Below are 20,967 nucleotides of genomic sequence, written 5' to 3'. Positions count from 1 at the left end.
ATAAAAGGTAGAGGCCCATTTTGTACTTCACTGTTACAAAGGACCAAAAAAATCTTCAACAAAGGCAGAGAAGCAAAAGTTAGGCTTTCTAAACACTGTATCTAAAATACAGATTTTTTGGTACAGTTCTTAAACCAGACAAGATACAAGAACATAAAACAAGCTATTTTTAGGTGCCTAATTTTAGTAGAAAATATACTGCTTAAGAGCTGCTGAAATCCCTAAATCAGTAGAAAACATCTTGTTTTTATGTTATCTGTATCAATACCATTCCCTTGAATTCTCTTGTTACTCATTTATTTAACCTTTATAGCTACTACCTGATTAAGCAGGGAACTATTTGAAGATACTATAGCTCCCTGCTTAAATCTTTGAAAGGCCCCAGAATGATTCTGTAATTCTCTTGTTTATAAGGAGTTAGAGGAATATTTGAGATCAGAAAACCTCAATATAGATGAATCTCATCAAGCACCTTTAATTACATATCTTTAAAATACCCTCCCCCACAATCCTTAATCCTGGTTGAGGCTAGAATTAAAAACACAGGTAATTTATTTTTCATATAAAGAAAGGAACTGACATGATATAACTTTATGAATATATATGTTAAACTGGTAAAAATAATATCCTATTCAGCAAAATCAATAGTAATACTTAATTTCTGTATGTTGCAATAACTGTTATACTCAGTCAATAAGCATTTTCTATGCTGCCTTCTTGCAGATAAATAGCAACAACGTGATAAGGGAGGCAGCAGTGGCAGTGGCTGTGGTGGTTAAGTTCATACAGTTTATATAAGGTTAAGTTTATACATGGTTTATACATGGTTATATATGGTTAAGTTTATCCAGCCCCAGTGCAAATGCTCCAGGGTGCCCAGTAAGCCCTTGTGCTAGGAGGATAATCACTGTCTTGAGAAATGGTTTGTACAGCTGAGCTGTGTCTGCAGTTTAACTACAACACCACAGGAGCCACCATGTGGGAATGCTGAATAAGGCTGACCTCATTACAGGGAAATGCTGTGATTTGAGTATTTACTTATGACACCCTAAAAAACACAGGGAACAGCTCAGTTCAGACCAATGATAATAGCTAGTACAAGAAGGAGAAACACGACTCAATGTATTTTTTAATGTATGCTCAGTCGCTCAGTCACATCCAACTCTTTGCAACCCCATGGACTGTAGTCTACCAGGCTCCTCTGTCCATGGGATTTACCAGGCAAGAAAACTGGAGTGGGTGGCTGCTTCCTATTCTACGGGATCTTCTTGATGCAGGAATCAACACCTGTGTCTTCTACATTGGCAGGCAGTTTCTTTACCACTGAGCCACCTGGGAAGCCACTTTCTAATGGTTCTTCACTAATTCAACATTTGAGGCAGAATGGGTCCCTTGAATCATAAACAAATGTCATATGCTAAATGCTACCAAATTATAGGATATTAGTGCTAATATAAAATAAAGGATATTTAATATCTCTATTTTACAGGGAAGGAAAATTAGTCTAAAAAAGTTAAGTGACTTGTCCATCCAGATACAAAACTAATAATAAAAAAATATTGCATATTAATGCAATATTCTAGCTAGGTTTCTGTTCTCAACATTAAAATTTAAATAACAGATTCTGCCTTGATTATAATTGTTAAGAAATCAGTTTAAGGAATAAACTTCTGCATGTCAAGAGTATTAACCATGGAAGGTTCCTCTAAGGCAAACAGCCAGCACTAAGAAGAAAGGCACATCAGAAGCACTGTAATAAATTCACTAATAATTCTTCCTTCATATTAGCCAGATGCTAATAATTTACTATGACATACATATACTACAGGGGTTTCCCAGGTTGTGCCAGTGGTAAATAACCCGATTGCCAATGCAAGAGATGTGAGAGATATAGGTTTGATCCCTGGGTCGGAAAGATTCCTTGGAGGAGGGCATGGCAATCCACTCCAGTGTTCTTGCCTGGAAAACCCACAGAGAAGCCTGGCGGGCTACAGTCTATAACATAGCAAAGAGTCAGACACAACTGAAGCCAACTTAGCAGGCATGCACGTGTACACACACACACACACACGTATTTATAGTATGGAGAAAAAATTATTTTGTTTAAATTACTGTATCATCTGGCTATTTAGTCTTCCCCTTTACAATATGAGCTACTTTAACCAACATAAGACAGGACAAAATTAGTTTTAAAATTTTCTTTTTCTTAAAGTTTCAAGCTTTATCTCAAACAACGAGCTGTAAGAGTGTTCTCTTTCTTCAATAGCTAAGCCAAAGGTCCAAACAGTACTTCAAAAGCATGATGAATCACAAAAAAGAACCCTGTAGTTTGTTAATTTTCTATGCCAGCCCTTGGCATTTTTACAGTGTATTTCAAGTCTAAATACATTTTAAGTACTCCATCTTTTGATATTTTCCCCCCACGTTGTTCCCACGACACAAGAGAATGAGTGGCAGAAGATTACTAATTGAAGAAGAAAAATAGTAATTAAAACTCCAGAGTGACAACACAGTAATTAAAGTATCAGAAAATTACCTGCTTTGCATGCTCTCCATCATCGAAGTCTTCAGGAAACTTAGGCGAAGTGGGCTAAAAAAACATATTATATTCAAGTCAGCAAGTGCTTGGCAGACTGCCACATTTTCACAATAAAATGTGAAAGCATTTTACTCACCAGAGCTAAGAAAATCAAATAGAGAAATGAAAATTTGCTAACAAGGGGAAATGGACAAGAAACTCATCTTGAAACCCAATGTCCATCCTTTCAAGGACATACGTATTATTTTAACACTAACTTCACCCAAATAACAGACTAGGTGACAGAAAGCACCTCATTTGAGAACAAAGTATTTTACCATCTAATGGCTTCAGAGAAAGACAAGAGTAGCTTTATTAAACAAACAAGGGTAAAAACACAAAATGGTCAACACAGAGTAAGAGAAAACCAACAAGAAAATCTCTACCCACCCCCTCGAATTTCTCACCTTTCTGGCAAATAAGACCTCAATCATAACATTAACCTGGCAGTTAAACTATCACACTCCTTCCTCAGATACCTCACGGGGTATTCTTAGTCACACTGTGTGTGATTAACACCAACAGACATGCATACTTGATTCTGCTCTAGGAAGGAGGAGGAAGATTCTCCATCTCTCTTACACAGGAATATGTGAATCTAAATCTTCCTCACGCTAACCTTATTCTCCCCTCATCTTAATGCTGATGCCCATGGGCACCCTTGACCTCACACACTCCAACATTAGTCCTTTTTAGTTTGGGAAGAGCCAGGGATCAAACCCAAGAAGACTGAAGGAGATCTCATTGTGAAAAAAATTCAAGTGGCTGATTTTTACCCCAGATCCCACTTACCTTCTGGTTATAGTGGTATTCTTTAGGCATTACTACATCTGGTCCATTCAGCTGGAACCTTTTAATTTCTAGATCTAAATATTTGCTATCCTTATAACCACTTCCCACTGCTATAACTGTATTGATATTATGCAAAATTTTAAAATTCCTTTGTTTTAAAATCATGAGGAAATCTCAAAATATTTTAAAAAAGGATAATCTAGCAATATCTCCAAAAATATATCAATTTGGAGTAAGTTTCTTATCACTGTAAGTGCATAAGCTGAGATGAATTTCCATTTACTAGAAAACATAGAAAATTACAGCAGGACCACCTCTTTCTACATTATAAATAACAGATAAATACCCGGCACTGAATTCTAATGTCCATACTAAGATTCAGGTTACTGGAAATGGAGGCACTAAAACATCTGATACATACATCTCTGAGTTGGTTGAGAACAAAGATTCTTTCTGAGGCTGTGACCATGGGGTGATAGGACATCTCAAAGAAGATAATCCCCAGGCTGAAGAGATCCACTTTCTGAGGAGGAAAAAGAATTACATTTAGAGCCTGGATATGAAAGCATAATCCAAAAGGAAATTAGAGGATGAGCACTGTTAGATGGGATAATGTTCACCTAAGTGAAAAATAAGCACATGAGAAAAAATTAACTGTCCTAAAAAAAACCCTGTAAGTATAAAAGAAAGATGAGGTTTTTATATTTATATGATAAAATATTTGGCATGACTTCAACATTTTTCTTAAAAATTGATTGTAACTGGTTCAGCCCGACCCACAGACATAGATAACCCTTGGCCATACACTTGAGAATAATTATTACAGAGCAAGGACAACTGAGCTCTTTAAAAGAGTTAGCTCTGTATCTTTACAGGGCTTCCACAGTGGTTCAGTGATAAAGCATCCACCTGCAATGCTGCAGATATGGAGACACAGATGCGATCCCTGGGTTGGGAAGATTCCCTGGAGTAGGAAATGGCAACCCACTCCAGTATTCTTGCCTGTAAAATCCCATGGACAGAGAAGCCTGGTGGGCTACAATCTATGGGGACACAAAGAGTTACAACTGAGCAACTAAACAACACAACAAAATTGCATTTTTACTGATCATCTCAAAAGGGAAACACAGCACAATCTGCATCTGATAGCAAATATCAGCTACTGATTCCAAAGCCATACTGATGAGGACAGAAGCATAGCACAACAGAAATATCGTGTGACAAATCCTCACAAATATGGAAATACAAGTAAAGAGGGTAAAAGGCAAGTCAGTGCAGAGTCTCAGGTAGGGAGCTGCCAAGGGGAAGAGGATGTACAGAAGGTCCTGTGACTGTGGCAGCCGAGCACAACCAGGCCAAGGGTAAGACTGCTCATGGTGCACTGTACACAGGCACAGAAGCCGTTTGCAAGGAAAACTTGAATGCATTTGGACTCAAACATTAGTAGGAGAGCCTCTCTAACCAGTGACCGCCAAAGTCTTAAAAACAAACATTCATCATGTCATTTCCTATGCGTTAGCTGTATAAAAATGTGGAATATACAGAAAAGCACCAAGAATAAAATAGCAACCATCCATAACCCCACTGCCTAAAGATATTCACTACTGATGGCTAAGATATGCCTATTTTGTGCCTTTTAAAAAATATCTACACACACACACACTAAAACTAGAACCACAGTGTCATCTGTAACTTTTACTCTCCTAACACAAAAGAATATTTTAATACTATAATGTCATTTTTCTAAAACGTGATTTTAATGACATATTCAATTACATGGAAGCCCCATAATTTAACCAGTTCCCTACTTTTAAACACTTACAATTCCGCACTGTTATATACAATGCTATGACAGACCCCTTTCACACCAATCTTTTTGGATATCCCAGGTTGTTTCTTTAGGATACATTTCAAAAGGTGGAAATTCCATTACCCTCTTGCAAGCTAAACTGGAGTGGTGACACTAAAGGTGCCTCCCCTCCCTCAGGGTGGGCATGCCCATCTCTACACCCTCATCCTTGCCTGGTGTTTGGAGGTCTCCTTCAATTCTGTCACTGCTTGGTGCTCTCCTGTCAGAATCAAAACCCATACTAGAGTTGCCACCACAAGCTTGAAAATATGCTTTGATGCAGACTGCCTGCCTCATGTATTTTAAAAATTTACCCCTATGGGTCTTGCTCTAAGTGATATCATCTGGGCTCAAGCTTTTAAATCACCATCTGTGTGCTGGTGACTCTCAAATTTATACCTCTGACTTTGACCTTTCTTCTGAACTTGAGTCTTTAGCAGCAGACTGGACTTCTCCAGTCAGATTTCTCATCTGGCATATCCTTCTTAACATGTTCCAGACAGGGTTTTCTTTGCCATCCTCTCCTCCACCTCCCAGGTCTTTCTTCAGGGTTCCTTGGCTCAGTCAACCACCCTTCCCCTAGCCGCTCCAGACAGAAAGCTGAGTACTGTCCGTTTTCCTTCCTTTTCCTCACCCAACACCCACTCCGTTAGGAAAACTTGTCACTTCCCCTCCAATGTGTATCTCATATCTGCACACTTCAGAGATATCACTTGGCGACAAAGGTCCAGATAGTCAAAGTTATGGTTTTTCCTATAGTCAGGTACAGATGTGAGAAGTGGACCGGAAAGAAGGCTGAGTGCCAGAGAATTGATGCTTTCGAACTGTGGTGCTCGAATAGACTCTTGAGAGTTCCTTGGACAGCAAGGACATCAAACCAGTCAATCCTAAGGGGAATCACTGATGCTGAATATTCATTGGAATGACTGATGCTGAAGCTGAAGTTCTAATACTTTGGCCACCTGATGCAAAAAGCTGATTCACTGGAAAAGATACTGAAGCTGAGAAAGACTGAGGGCAGGAGGAAAAGTGGGTGACAGAGGATGAGAGGGTTGGATGGCATCATTGACTCAACCGACATGAGTTTGAGCAAGCTCCAGAGATAGTGAAGGACAGCGAAGCCTGGCGTGCTGCAGTCCATGGGGTCCCAAAAAGTCAGACATGACTGAGTGACTAAACAAACCCGGTATCTATTGCCATCATTCCTGTCCTAGCTCAGCTGCGCCATTTGGATTTCTCCAAGGCATCCGGCAGCAGGTGGAATGAACTCTCTCACTCAAGATCCTTCATGGGCTGCCGGTGCTCATTCCTCATCACGGCCATGCTGGCCCTGCATCATTGACCCTGGCATTCCTCCCAGTTTTGCTCCGTGCCTCGTGCCCCCCATGGCTTACCTCGCTGTAGCCAGTCTGACCTTCTTTGTGGCTGTCCTAAGTGCACCACGCCACGCCAGCTTAAACCCATACTAACACACTTCTCTCTGAGGTGCTATTTCCTCTGCTTACCCCTCTCCCCTCCCAGCCAAGCTCCAGGCCCCAACTCTTGTGACTTCTCCCTCTTTTCCTCTTTTATCAGGACAGCCGTCCTCTCGGGGAGGCTTTCTATAGTCAGTCAACCTAAAGATGATGCTCCTTATTGTTCTCTGGTCACTGGATCCCATTTCTTTTCTTCTTAGTTCTTACACAGTTTGTGATTTAAGAATTTTTACTTGTTTGGTTCATCCATCAGTGGACAAGCCCCCTGAAGGCTGGAATAAGATGTCTTATTAGTTGATTGCCTTGTTCCCTATGGTCCCAGGGCCATTAGTTCAAATCTTCTTTAGATGGACAGAAGGACTGTAAGCTCCTCGGCAGCAAGAGTGCCAGCTTCCGTCACTGTCTTTGGGCATCACGTGTCCTACCTGGAACAGTCACTCAATACACACGTAATACAGACTTGGACTTCAAGGAGATGAAATCAGCCCATCCTAAAGGAAATCAGTCCCAAATATTCACTGGAAGGACTGATGCTGAAGTTGAAACTCCAATACTTTGGCCACCTGATACGAAGATCTGACTCACTGGAAAAGACCCTGATGCTGGGAAAGATTGAAGGCAGGAGAAGAAGGGGACAACAGAGGATGAGATGGTTGGATGGCAACACAGATTCAATGGACATGAGTTTGAGCAAGCTCTGGGAGTTGGTGATGGACAGGGAAGGCTGGCGTGCTGCAGTCCATGGGGTCGCAAAGAGTCGGACACGACTGAGTGACTGAACTGAACTGACAGACTGAGTAAATGAATATTTCCCACTATCTCAGCTGGTAACTGAATCCCGAGTGCTGTGATCTTCATCTCTCGAGACCTTTCCTTTTCCCCCCACAGCTTCTTTTTTACCTGGTTGTAAGCAGATTTGGTGCTTCCTTGGACCTCAGGGCTTACATATAAAGCAGTGCCAACCATCCCAGTCAAATGACCTGCATGGAAGAAGGCAGGGAAAAGGTGTCTAATAACAGGACTTAGAGATAAGGCAAATTTTTATTTAAAAAAAAAAAAAAGTTTCTTAAGAGTGAGACACAGTCTGTTGACACTATTCACAGGAAGAAGCAGCATACATTTCACCAAGCTGTCAACCCTAAATCATGGCTGGCTGGCCATACACCTTGGCTCTGCTGTGGTAAGAGCAGATCTCAGGCAGGGAGAGCTCAGACAGGCCAGGTCACGAAGTGATCTCCCATTACCACCTGGGGTCATAGCATAACTGCCTGCCCACAGAACCGAATTATTCTAATTGAAGATCTAATTTCTTAAGAGTCCTCAAGGACAATCAGTATAATGAAAAGGGGAAAAAAATTAAAAGAATATTCATAATTTTGTTAACTTAATGAATAATTATAATTTGCTTTAGAATAAAATCTTTACAAATGAAAAACAGGTTTCAAATTGAGAAATTTTATACTGTATTGCATATTTAAAATTGTCCTTTCTTAAGTAAGAGGGCAGGGAGAAACTTGGAGGTGATGGATATGATTATGGTGATGTTTTCTTAAGTATGTATGTACCTCGAAAGGCCTCAAGTTGTATACATTACATACGTACAGCTTTTTGTATGTTTAAAAAAAAGATAAAAGAGAAAAAAGGAAATTTTGTGGACTGCTTATTAACACACGCATTAAATACACAGTCTTCTGGATTTACCTGAAGGGTCTGATTTAATCAAGTGATCTCCTGATGTATCATCTTGTTTGCCGTCAGCCTAAAAATATAAGTAAGCCAAATATCAAATTAAAATATTATTCCACAGGAATGGATTATCACTTCCAAATGAAGACTGAATAAAAAATACTACAAAGACTCCAGGACAACTACAATAATGCTTTTCTGAGCTATAAATTTTTTTAGTTCAGTTAGCCTACTAACGTAGGGTTCACTGGAAACCCAATGAGGTCAAGGAGAGGGGCAATTCACCACAGACCTCCTTCATGGCTGCAACCCCTTAAAGTTTACCAAAACTAATTTATCTTCATATTTCAGAACAGAATCTATTTACTGGAAAGAGTAAAAGAAGACTAATAACAACAAACTCACTTTCTAACTTTCCCACTGCTATTACTTTATCTGGATCAATTCTCACTCTTCTCTCCCAGAGGCTGGTCACCAAATGTATCCCTCCAGAGCTGCTAATACCTCTTAGGGAGCCTTACCTCCTCCACACATCTGTGACAGTGCTGTCTTGCATTAACCAGAATCACTATTTTTCTGACATCACTCCATGGATTCCTGTTATAAGCACTGTCACCGATAACAACAGCTGTAACATTCTCAGAGCTGGGCACTGTTCCAGGGCTCACCTAAATTCTTATTTTATTGTGGTGACAACTCTGAATTCGGTACTTATATTAGGCGTATGTTTTAGAAGAGACTATGAGGTTAAATAACTTACCCAAGGTTTCTGACCCAGGGCAGGGGGCATCCAGAACTTGAGCTCTTATCTACTTCATGGGCATGTGATCAGTCGCTCAGTTGTGTTTGACTCTTTGCAACCCCATGAACTGTAGCCTGGCAGGCTCCTTTGCCCATGGAATTTCCCAGGCAAGATACTGGAGTGAGTTGCCATCTCCTTCTCTAGGGGATCTTCCCGACCCAGGGATCAAACTTGCGTCTCCCACATTTTCTGCATTGCCAGGCAGATTCTTTACCACTGTGCCAACTGGGAAGTCCCCCTTATAAGGGAGGCCCCTATATACTAAAGACCGACAGACATAGACTGAATGTCTGTTTATAGACTAAAGCCAACAGACATAGACTGTCTATAGATTAAACACTAAAGCTGACAGACATTGGCTATAGACTAAAGCCAAGACATCAAATTAAATTTGTTCATTTGGTCTTAGCACTCTTTGAATTCCCCACCATTCTGGTCAGGATCACTTCCTTACTGTCCCCCTTCCACTCCCTCCCTCTCTGTTCCTTCTAATGTCACCTTCTAATTTAGCTCCTTTGGTGCTTCTCACCATTAATTTCTTCCTCTGACCACCCTTAGAATTAACTGTGTTTACCCACAGACTTTGGTGCCTTAAGCTCTGGCTCATGATGTTAAGTAAAATTCTCCCCCTAGTATTTAATCACCTCCAAGAATCCCTAACCTTAAGCCATCTTCTTTCAAGGCTCCCCTACACTCATAGTTTCAACCAACCAGACAACAGGCTGGCCTTCCACAGTCATGTCTGCTTACCCCAAGGCCTTTGCTTATTATGTTCTTTCTCTTGGAACCCCTGACTCTGGTGTCACCAGGCCCTGCCCTCGGTCCCAGCCTACTGGACTCCCACCTGTCCTTTCAGGCCCATCTGAAATGCTGTTTTCTCTATACAGTCTTTCTTTATCCTCATAACCATATGTAAATCTTCACTGTCTTTTAATCTTATATGACTATTTCTCTCACATTATTTTAGCTTTGTTTATTAAACTACAATGTTGTGAATAACATTAATACTTTCTGACTTATGCTGTCTAGAACTCATTCTCCTGATGTTTCATGGTTTTTGAATCTTATTTCCTTAAGTTAAAAGTCCCTAGAGTGTAAAACGTCTTGCCCAGTGTCTGGCATGGTAGACAAAAATACCAAATCATTTCATAAAATATTATATGCCTTTGCCCTAAACATCAACTACAAACTAATAATTGTCTGTCTCTCAAGTGGAATGCACTTACTAAAACATATTCACAATCTCAAAGTCTGCAAGATAATTTGCAGCCACCCCTTCAGACTTGTAAACTTCCTGGGGATCACACAGCAGAGTTCAGGGAACTCATGAGAATGTTAGAAAACAGGATAATCAAGGTACATGTGTCCGTTTTTAGGCACACTTCAATAAAAAAAATACTCACAGCAAAGGCTAGATGGTCGGTCGCCAAACCAAAATCACCTATTTTGACGTGGTCATCAGAATCCAAAAAAATGTTGACAGGCTTCAAATCTCGGTGAATCATTCCCTGATGGAAGAGAGCAAAGAAACCAACAATATTTTTTCCTAAGAACAGCTTGTATTATTCCTGTTTCCTTGTTTAAAAGGACAACCTAGTGATAAACATTGAATGAGGCCATATCCTGCAGACCATGCTAGTCCAGGCTGTCTGGCCTCTGTAATGTCTCCCGACTGCCTTTGCCACCTTCTCCCAGTTGACCTGCTGGTGGTCCTGATCAGGTCTGATCCAAGCGGTTCCCTTTGGCATCCTTCTATCAGACTTTCAATGATCTTTCTCTCTACTGCATCATATCTCCCTGTTCTGGTCAGGGAGACAAACACCATTTTCATTTCTTCCTCTATATATAAACTCAGTTCAGTTCAGTTCAGTCACTCAGTCGTGTCCGACTCTTTGCGACCCCATGAATTGCAGCATGCCAGGACTCCCTGTCCATCACCAACTCCCGGAATCTATTCAAACTCATGTCCATTGAGTCGGTGATGCCATCCAGCCATCTCATCCTTTGTCGTCCCCTTCTCCTCCTGCCCCAATCCCTCCCAGCATCAGGGTCTTTTCCAATGAGTCAAGTCTTTGCATGAGGTGGCCAAAGTATTGGAGTTTCAGCTTCAGCATCAGTCCTTCCAATGAACACCCAGGACTGATCTCCTTTAGGATGGACTGGTTGGATCTCCTTGCAATCCAAGGGACTCTCAAGAGTCTTCTCCAACACCACAGTTCAAAAGCATCAATTCTTTGTCACTCAGCTTTCTTCACAGTCCAACTCTCACATCCATACATGACCACTGGAAAAACCATAGCCTTGACTAGACGGACCTTTGCTGGCAAAGCAATGTCTCTGATTTTTAATATGCTATCTAGGTTGGTCACAACTTTCTAAACTAGACATCTGTAAATTATAGTCCTGGTCTTTTAGTATAAATATAGTACAGTATAAACATTTTAAGGTTAAAGAAACTTGAGGAACAGGAAAAAAAAAACATTTATGCTAATGCATTAGATAATCTCATGTTTAAAATGTAAGCTGCGTCTCATCCTGAAGCTAGGTCCATCAGCATTTACACCATGATGACAATTTCTAGTTTTAAAGTGACATTTGATACACATGGCAAGCTATGTTACTCAGTCTCATCTCTGCTCTTGCTAGATAACTTTCTGGTTTTCCATGTTCCTAGGAAGGGCAGCACTGAGTCAGAATCACATACCTTGGCGTGAATCAATTATACTCTCACTTTATCTAAACCATTCAGGGAATCATCCTCACCTTCCATACTTGTTCAATTATTCCACCTAACCCAGAGGCTGGCAGACCTTTTCTGTAAAGGGTCAGATAGTAAATCTTTGAGGTTTTATGGGCCATACAGGCTCTGTCACAACTACTTAACTATACAGCAGCAGCACAAGCATAGCCACGGGCCACACACAAACTGTCAGGACAACGTGACTGACGGACACACACAAACTGTCAGGACAATGTGACTAACGGACACGCACTTGAATTTCACAGAATTTTCAGGTGTCATGAAATATTACCCTTCTTTCAATTTTTTTTACAACCACTTAAAAACATAAAAGCCAGCCTTAGCTCACAGGCTGAACAGAAGTGGGTAGGGATCCTGTGGGTGCCATAGTTTGCTGACCCCTGTCCTATCCTTCAATGTTTTCTCTGAACTGTGAGGTTTTATGCTATTTTCTTATCTTTTGATATGTCCTATTTCCTGTAAAAATAGATTATTTCATAATATGCATAATTTCCCCCTCTATTTCAGTTTTTCTCAAGTCTCACATTTACTTTTGTTATAAATTTTATGTGAAATATCTCAGATGTGAAATGTTGCCAAGCTTACTTTCTCATGGATATAAGCCAATCCATCCAGAATCTCTCGGAAAAGCCTCCAGAGCCTGACAGTGTCACGATACAGTCCCTGGTCAATGGTGTCTCGTAAAGTGCTCTTCTCACAGTACTCCATCTATAGATAAGAACGAACCAGGCAGGAATTGATGACAGAGTTTCAGTCAAGGAGAACAATGGCAATTACTGTAATCCTGTATTTTAAAACATGTACCACAGATTTTAAGTACTTACAGTACTTACAGGAAAGGCTTATCTTTTTTTAATTAAAAAAAGAAACCAATAGTATTAAAAAAAAAAAAAACTGAGGGAAAGAAGCATAATCTTAGCACTCCAACAAAATCATTCTTATTTTTCATATTATTGTTCATTAAAAAATAAGACTTTAAAAGCCTTGTCACAAGTAATACAAAAACAGTTAGAATTAAATAAAATTTTATTTAGTTTTATAAGATCATTTCCAAGCCTACATTTTCAAGAAGGGCTAATTAGTAATTACATGATGTCACTAGCTTCTCTCATCTGTACGTTAAATTAATGACAATGGCCTTCAAGTCTACAGTGAAACGCTGTAAATATAAAATATTCAAGAAAGGGCTCTATCTCATCTTGTTTGACTGTACTAACCTATCAGAAAACAATGCAATGTCATTTAAGTCTTAGATCAACATATAGCATTTGATTCATGAAACCAGACTGTATGTTTCAAACTAGCATCAAAGTTGAGATTTCTCATGGAGGATTTTTTTGTTGTTGCTTTTAAATAGAGGAACATGTCATTTTAAAAGAGAGAAATACCCTCTCAGGCTCAGAATGACATCTACAAATTCTGACTTGTCTTCCAGAGGGCCTCTGCCTCCCACACCATGCTGGTACCCGCACTTCACACACCTCCCTTACGTACTTCCGCTTCACTGTAACTGTTCAGAGAGTCCTGGAATGGAGAAGCTACTCAATAGTTAGCAGTTTGGGGGACAAACACTTTACCATGAGTGTGAGTGGTTTATGTTAGGAAAAACCTAAAACCGGCTGCAGCGTCTGTAAAGTAGCCACCTAACTAACCTCTTTTGAAACATTACACTTGTCTGAGGGTTCCTTCTTTGGCATGGTAATGAATCCCACATTTAAAGATCTGCCTCCTTGCAGATGTGATTGAAAACACTAATAATGACCCATAGTCCTGTTCTCTTGGGCCAGAGGCACGTTTTCCTCTTTGGTTTGCGGCTGTCCCTCTGCTGACAGGCTCCCAACTGTCCAGAATGTGCCCCTTGGGAGAAGGAGCAGGACAAAGGCTTCCCTTTAGCAATGCCTCATTGGAGCTGCTTCTCCTCTCCCTCAGGGGTTCCAGGACAAGCCACTTTCCTAAAGCCAGGCTGGTGTGTCTTCTGTGCACACGAGGATGCTATATGCCTCGTAACTTACTTGCCCAGATTTAACTTGTTAGACAAAACAGAATTTCTGTACATGAACAGTCTAGCGCCTGTGGCCTCGGGTATGGTTCTAATTACTTTATACACATTACTGTGTTTATTCCTCACAAGTCATTAAAGTTTAGACAGTGAAAGTTTAGTCGCTCAGTCGTGTCTGACTCTTTGGGACCCCATGGACTGTAGCCTACCAGGCTCCTTCATCCACGGGATTTTCTAGGCAAAAATACTGGAGCGGGTTGCCATTGCCTTCTCCAAAGGATCTTGGTACCTGCTATTGTTTAATTTACAGGTGATTAAATTAAATTACAGGTGATTAAATGTCCCAGAACCCTGGCACACAGGATGCTGAAGAACTTTGCCTGAGCTCACATAGCTGTGACTGGTGGATCTAGGAAGTAAACTTCCACAATCCAGGTGAGCTTAGAACTGGAAACCACTGCCTTATGCTGTCTGTTGCTCTGGTACCAGAGAGCTCGGGTTCAAGGCTGAGGGAAAGGGCCTCCATTCTGCAATCCTCTCTGGCCAATTCATCCCTGGCAGTGCTGCTGAGCCCTCTTCTGCTCGCTCTCATCTCTCAAAACCTACTCGGCAGTAACTGCTGGGAGTTGCTGAGTCACTGAGCTGTGTGCCAGGGCCTCACCTGGATGTACAGGTAGTGCACAGCCTCGGTGGTGGCTGGTGGCTCACTTTCATGACAACTGTTCTTTCCATTGCAATCTTCATCCTAACCCAAGAGGAACACAAGAGAGCTCAAAATGAGGCTGAAATGAAACAAGGTCATTACTGTCACCAAGTTGTTTATGCCCGCCCTACCGCATACACGGCCATCATGCTGCCTTGGAGGGTAGGTCTGTGAGCAGAACAACCACTGTCCTTTTTGACGCTCACTGCACTTAAAAGGCAACTTTGCCAATACCAGAATCTAACACACAGTTTATAGGTCTATTACTGTATAGACCAATGAAAGGGACAACAGGAAATAGATATTAAAGGTGCACGATCCACAGAAAGATTCAAAATCAATTCCTTCTTACCACTGTTATCTTCCTATGGGTAAGAAGGGGTAGAATGTATACAGGTTTATATTTTAAGGCTGCAGTTTTACTGGAATGTCACCTTTGATGGTGGGCTTCCTTTGGAAATAGAAACAATTTAAATATGATCATGTTACCAAATGGCACACTGCCCTTGGCTACAGCACTAAAGAGCCACCACCCAGTTGCCACTTAGGGTGAACAATCCCCCACACCACTTTTCCACACAGTTGTCCCCTATAGCTATTTTTCTAACTCATGTCCCTTCAAAAAAAATTCTTTCTTCTTCTAAAAGACATATTACTCTTTCCTACTCCCAAGTATAAAAAAATATTAGGTAGTATTTGACTGTTTCTGATTTGCATTTTTTTGTGTGGAAACATTTTTCAGTGTTTTATTTATTAAAGGAAAAATAACTCATTATGGAAACAATCAAGTTCTACTTTTTTTTTGTGAGGGGGGGGAGTGGGTGGAGGTGGATCTTAGTTTCCTGACCAGTGATCGAACACTGGGCCCTCAGCAGTGAAAGCTCAGAGTCCTAACCACTGAGTCATCAGGGAATTCTCCAAATTCTACTCTTGAATTATTTATTCATTCTAGGGATTATCTGTAGAAAATTGTTAATCTCTTAGAGGCTTCTACCCATCAATTAGAGTGCCCCATAGGATGTCTCACTTACTTGAGCAAAGCCAGAATTGTAAATTTGGTGCCCCCTTAATAATTAAATGCATAACTAATGCTAAAACCAAAGCAGCTAGCTTAGACTACTTATGCTATTATTCCTTAAACTTCCTCAGGGGTTTAAGCGGGATTTTAATAGAAAAGAGAAGTACTTACAAAAAATGCTGGCTAATGCATTCAAACCTCCTTCAAACCAATTTAACTGCTTATCAAAGAGAGTCTATGTGTAGACTTACCTTTATCTACTGTGAATGCACCCTGCTTGTAACTCTATTTTTATTTTTGGTAATAAAGTCACTGTATCCAGTCCCCAGCTACAGAAGCTTTCTCTGGCAACTACCGACAGCCCTAGAGATCACAAAGCCTCACCCTGAACTCCAAGTCATCAGCACTGAGGGGCTCTGCTGGCCTGGGTGAAGGAAGATGCAGAACTGAGTGGGGTCCAAGGCTTAAAGCGGTGCTTTCAAATCTTTCAGACCATGTTATATTTTACAATACCATACTCAAAAGAGACAAATCCTGTGAGCAGTTTACCTTTAGTAGTGTTAGGCATTTTGCATTCTATACTCCTCTCTATAGCACTGAAAACAAAATGAAGCTGGTTGTAACCCTTGAAACTGATTTTATAACCTCTTACAGGATCATGACCTACAATGTTAAAACATTGTTCTAGAGGATGGTTTATGAGAGTAAGTCATCAAGATTATAACTGATGTGAGAGAGACCCACATAACTCCACAATTAGGCTGTTTATCTCCCCAAATAATTTGCATTCAACCTTCATGCCCAACCACATGTTTCCCCAAGTCCTCTAGGAAATAGTTTTCACCAAAAGCAAAGCAAAACAAAAAACCCAGCATGTGACTTTATTCCTTTCTTCTAAAAGCAGGCATGTTTTATTTTGTGGATAAATTAAGATATATAAGTAATCACATGGGTAGTGTATTTTAAATAATCATGCTTTTAAAATTGACAGTTTCTATATTTGCATGTCAGATTAAGGCTTTACTATTTTACCTGAGGTGTGTAACATCAAACATTTGCTATGTCCCCATCCCATGAAGAATAAAATGGTATCATTTCCATTTATATATTTACCTGATTCTGGCTTTTACTGTTCTCATCTTCATTGTCAAAGATGATATCACTGTCAGAATCTGAAGCAGGTCTTAAAAAGAGAATTAGAGAAAGACTAAAGAAACCAAATCCCTGTTATATATAAATCAATAGCTAGGGGTCATAATAAACTGCATCCAATCAGATACAATGAAATAAAACCACGAATGTAAATAACTAGGATGGATTCTGAGATGAATTAAACTTTATTTTAGGATCATTAATTATTGGTTCTGTAACCCTTTTTAGAACTGCAGTAGGCCCCATGTCAAGACTCCAAATTAGTTTCTTTATTTCCAGAGTTAGAAGCGCTTATCTAAAAAGAATACTCTTTAAAAAATCCTATTAAATGTATTAACAGGAAGAATTGGAAGAAGTTTCTACTTTTCCTTCCTCCAGGACTTGGATTTTGGAGATCTCTTGAAGATAAGCAGGAGGTTAAAAAAAATCTCTGGACTGAATTTGGTTCCTCTCTAAAATAAGTTCCATGTACACGTATTCCCACACAGTCTACAGGACCGGATTTCTAACCTAGTCCCCCTTCGCCTGCCCAGGCCTGGCAGGGAGGCAGGATGCGCCCGGGGCTCTTACAGGAAGGACTGTGAGAAGACGCCCTGCTCCTCGTCATCCTCCTCGTCGCTGCTGGAGTCTGGGCCTGCGGCGGGGAAGCGGGTGCTGGCCGAGCGCTCCCCGGACGTGCTCCACTCCACCGAGCTGCTGAGGATGGGCGGCGGCGCGGCCGCCTCCACGCTGCCCGGGCCATCCGGGTCGCTGTCGCCCGCTGGCTGGGTGCAGGCTTGCCCGTCCTGGGCCTGGGGCCCCGAGTTCGGGGGCGGGGTCGCCGGGCCCGCCGGCCGCTCGTGCCTCTCGATCCAGGCATTGTAGTAACGCACGATGTTCTCATGGTGGAGGCGTGACAGCAGCGTCACCTCGCCCTTGATCCTGCGGAAGTGCCTGCTGGCCGGGTTGATGGGGATGCGCTTCACCGCATAGCAGCAGCCGTCCAGCTTGTTCTGCACCTGCCGCGCGAAAGGGAAGGAAGAGGGGTCCAGCGGGTCAGCCACTCGGAACTGCACAAGGATTGGCATTCCTACTGCGCCAGCCCGCCCCTCCCAGGGGAACCCCTTAGCGAGAATCCACAGCTACAGTCGAGGACCACACATCTGAAGCTCTTAGGCTGAACAAAGGTGTGGCTGCCAAAAACTTAGAAAACATCTCACCCCAAGCTAGATATATTTAGCTTGCTAGGAGACTCTGAGGAAAAACATAATATCCATTTTACTGTATAAGCCTTTTGGAGAGGAGGTGGCACACACCATGGCAGGCAGGATTCATGGCACTGGGGATGGAACACAAACCCCCTGCAGCAGAAGCATGGAGTCCTAACCACTGGACCACTAGGGAATTCATAATCTCCATTTTAATTTATTCACAATTATATCCCTGCCTTTCCAATATCACATCTGCTATCTAATTTCCAAGTAAGCCTTGTTGCTTTTCCAACTTTGTTTTAAAAAAATTATTTATAAACTCAGTATAAAGTTTTAGAGGGTGATTTTAGTTTCTTTCCAATATTTTTTTTACACTTAAAAGTCACTAAACACAAACTGAACTCCAATAGTTTTAACAGACCTGCATGCAAATTCTAAACATCAGCTTATAAAGAATTTGGGCAAATGACAATTGCCTTGAAACTCATTTTTTTAAACTATAAAATGGCACTTATACCACTGTCCTTACCTCAAAGGTGACTGAAGATTAAATGAAGTGATGTGAGTGAAGCACCTGTATCAAGGCCTCACAGAGAAAAGTACTCAGTAAATATTAATAAAGGTAACTGGCAATAACACATTTACTGCCCACTGATTTTTATTACTAAGACTGAAGATTTACAATCGATGTTATGTAAGGAAACTAGAACAATACAATTAAGAATGAAAGAAAAATACAAGAAAACATTTCAAAGAAAAATCTCTGTATATTACATAGAGGCATCCTTATCCTGGGCAGTTTCACTACACAATTGAATTGACTGAAGAATTTTATTTAAAATTTTGTTTTCTGAACATTCCAATCCCAACCATGCAGGTCAACTGAAGTGATAAAAACTAACAACTTGCCCATAGCAGAGGGAGAAACTAGTTGGTTACAAAAGATAGCATCATTCTCTTGCTTGGCTCATGGGCTTCAATTTCTATATCAAAACTACTTTTAGGAGTGAGAAAGGAACACGATAAAAATGAGTTTCAGATTATGTTTTTTGGGGGTATGAAAACAGTGGTACAAAAGATATTTTTGAGTAAAACAGGTCAGTCTGAATGCTGGTTGATATCTCTTAGTGATGCATGCAACCTCAGGCAAATGAAATAACTTCTCTGAGCCTCAGTTCCCTCATCTGGAAAATGGGATAATACCTATTCTATAAGAATATCACAAGATTAAAAGACAAGGTTTGTGAGCCACCTAGCACAAGCTTCAAATAGGGAATGTGCACTCCAAAAATGACAGTCCTTTCACTGCCATGTTAATAGAGCGGAGGATGGTGGGAAGTTTTGGCACTGTCTTTCAACCTTATGTCTCAGTATATATCACACATATCACATATATAACCAAGCAGGGCTCCATAGGGCCTTCCCAGGATAAATCAGCCATGAAGTCCCCAGCCTGCCTCTTGTTTGTAGAAAAGCTTGAGTCACAAAAGGCTGCTCAATAATGACTGAAAGAATGTGAACACAGAGTGACGAAAAAATAATAGTTGGGCCAGGAGAATTGGGATGATTTAAAAAGTGAATCAGCCATAGAACAGTCACAGAATCTTTAGTTCTTTCCTGAAGGACATAGATAACAGTGTCTGAAGCACATTCTTGAATTGTTTTACAGATACTAAAACCCCCACCAGATGGAAGAAACTAACTGCATGATGAACATGAGCATGCAGCCCCCCCAGACCAGGTGGAGTCCAAGGACTTAAGATGTTAACTCCTGTGACACCACCCTATTACCATGTCATCAACCAACCAGAGAGCTGCTCATGAACTCATCACTCACCCTGCGGTTCTTTCACCTTACCACTAGAAAACTGCTTCCCTGGAATCGACTGGGGAGTTTGCGTCTCTCGGGCATTAGCTACCTTTACTCTTTGCTTGGTGCCTGCACTTTCTCTCACTAAATCCTGGTGTCAGTAGATTGGCTCTACTGAGAGTGGGTGAGCTGACCCAAGTTTGGTCTGGAAACAACTGTGAGTCACTGGCTGTGGTGTGGGGCCTGGTACACTGGAACTCTTAGGAATTCATTTATTAAAATGCAGAGGTGCATGAACAGTAACAGTTCCAACTGCTAATGAAATGCCAGACCTCTGAGCAGAAAGCCCTACCTTAATATGAAAATAGAGATGGGGTGTGAGGGCTGTGAGGTTCTCAAAGTGAGAAACCACAGGAAAAACACGGGGGCTTAAATTACTAAAATGTTTTTGTTATATGAGTTTACTAATCACTCCAGAAGGCAGTGAAGGACAGGAAAGCCTGGCGTGCTACAGTCCATGGGGTTGCAAAGAGTCGGACACAATTTACCAACTGAACGACAACAATAATCACCATTTTTAAGTACTTATAAGGAAATGAAGTTTGATCATGTTTTGCATTGAAGAATCTAAACATAAAGAAGTTAAAGAAGTAGATCAAAATTACGATGTGAGTTAGAGGGGTAATATATATTTCAATCATCTACTCCTCTTAAAGATAACTGTGATTACCTGATCAGAATATGTCTGCCCAAGCAGATTTATTTAGTCATCTAATGTCTACACTTTCAAAAAAGTTGAAAATTTTCCATGATATTATGACTTTGTTTTTTGGAAAACTTGCTGAAGTTTGTCTTTCTGTCCCTGATTACTACAGAAAAACTCATTTGCTTCTTTTTTCAGTGTAAAAGGCCTTCCACAGTGAGACAGGCAAAGCTTTTTAATAATACTTTCAGAATCCTAAACAGACATTTGCTCTATTGATGGTGGGCTACCTTCTTATGGGTAAGATGACATGTTTCTCATATGGATTTGATAACGGTAATCTGGGCCTGTTAAATTCTAACAAAATAGTTAAATTACACAAAAAAGAACTGAACTCTCTCTCTCAAGGGGAAGATGAGAATAAAAGTTGCCCAAATAGCCTGGAATGA

The 20,967-nt window shown here is 40.8% G+C and overlaps 1 protein-coding gene across 1 annotated transcript in view; it reads right to left on the bottom strand.

The window, feature by feature from the left end:
• EIF2AK4 (eukaryotic translation initiation factor 2 alpha kinase 4) overlaps positions 1 to 20,967 on the bottom strand; it is a 101,013-nt gene that overhangs the window by 34,840 nt on the left and 45,206 nt on the right. Inside the window, exons 12-20 of the mRNA XM_065940517.1 lie at positions 17,386 to 17,813; positions 16,777 to 16,846; positions 14,604 to 14,687; positions 12,529 to 12,651; positions 10,586 to 10,690; positions 8,396 to 8,453; positions 7,595 to 7,674; positions 3,792 to 3,893; positions 2,537 to 2,590 (exon numbers count right to left, since the gene is read on the bottom strand). Of these exons, the coding sequence (XP_065796589.1) occupies positions 2,537 to 2,590; positions 3,792 to 3,893; positions 7,595 to 7,674; positions 8,396 to 8,453; positions 10,586 to 10,690; positions 12,529 to 12,651; positions 14,604 to 14,687; positions 16,777 to 16,846; positions 17,386 to 17,813 (1,104 nt within the window). The remainder of the gene's footprint in view (positions 1 to 2,536; positions 2,591 to 3,791; positions 3,894 to 7,594; positions 7,675 to 8,395; positions 8,454 to 10,585; positions 10,691 to 12,528; positions 12,652 to 14,603; positions 14,688 to 16,776; positions 16,847 to 17,385; positions 17,814 to 20,967) is intronic.

The sequence above is a fragment of the Muntiacus reevesi genome, chromosome 7, assembly GCF_963930625.1.
Source record: "Muntiacus reevesi chromosome 7, mMunRee1.1, whole genome shotgun sequence".
Classification (NCBI taxonomy): domain Eukaryota; kingdom Metazoa; phylum Chordata; class Mammalia; order Artiodactyla; family Cervidae; genus Muntiacus; species Muntiacus reevesi.
Note: the sequence above shows the minus strand (reverse complement) of the source record. Positions and strands in the feature narration are given on the sequence as shown.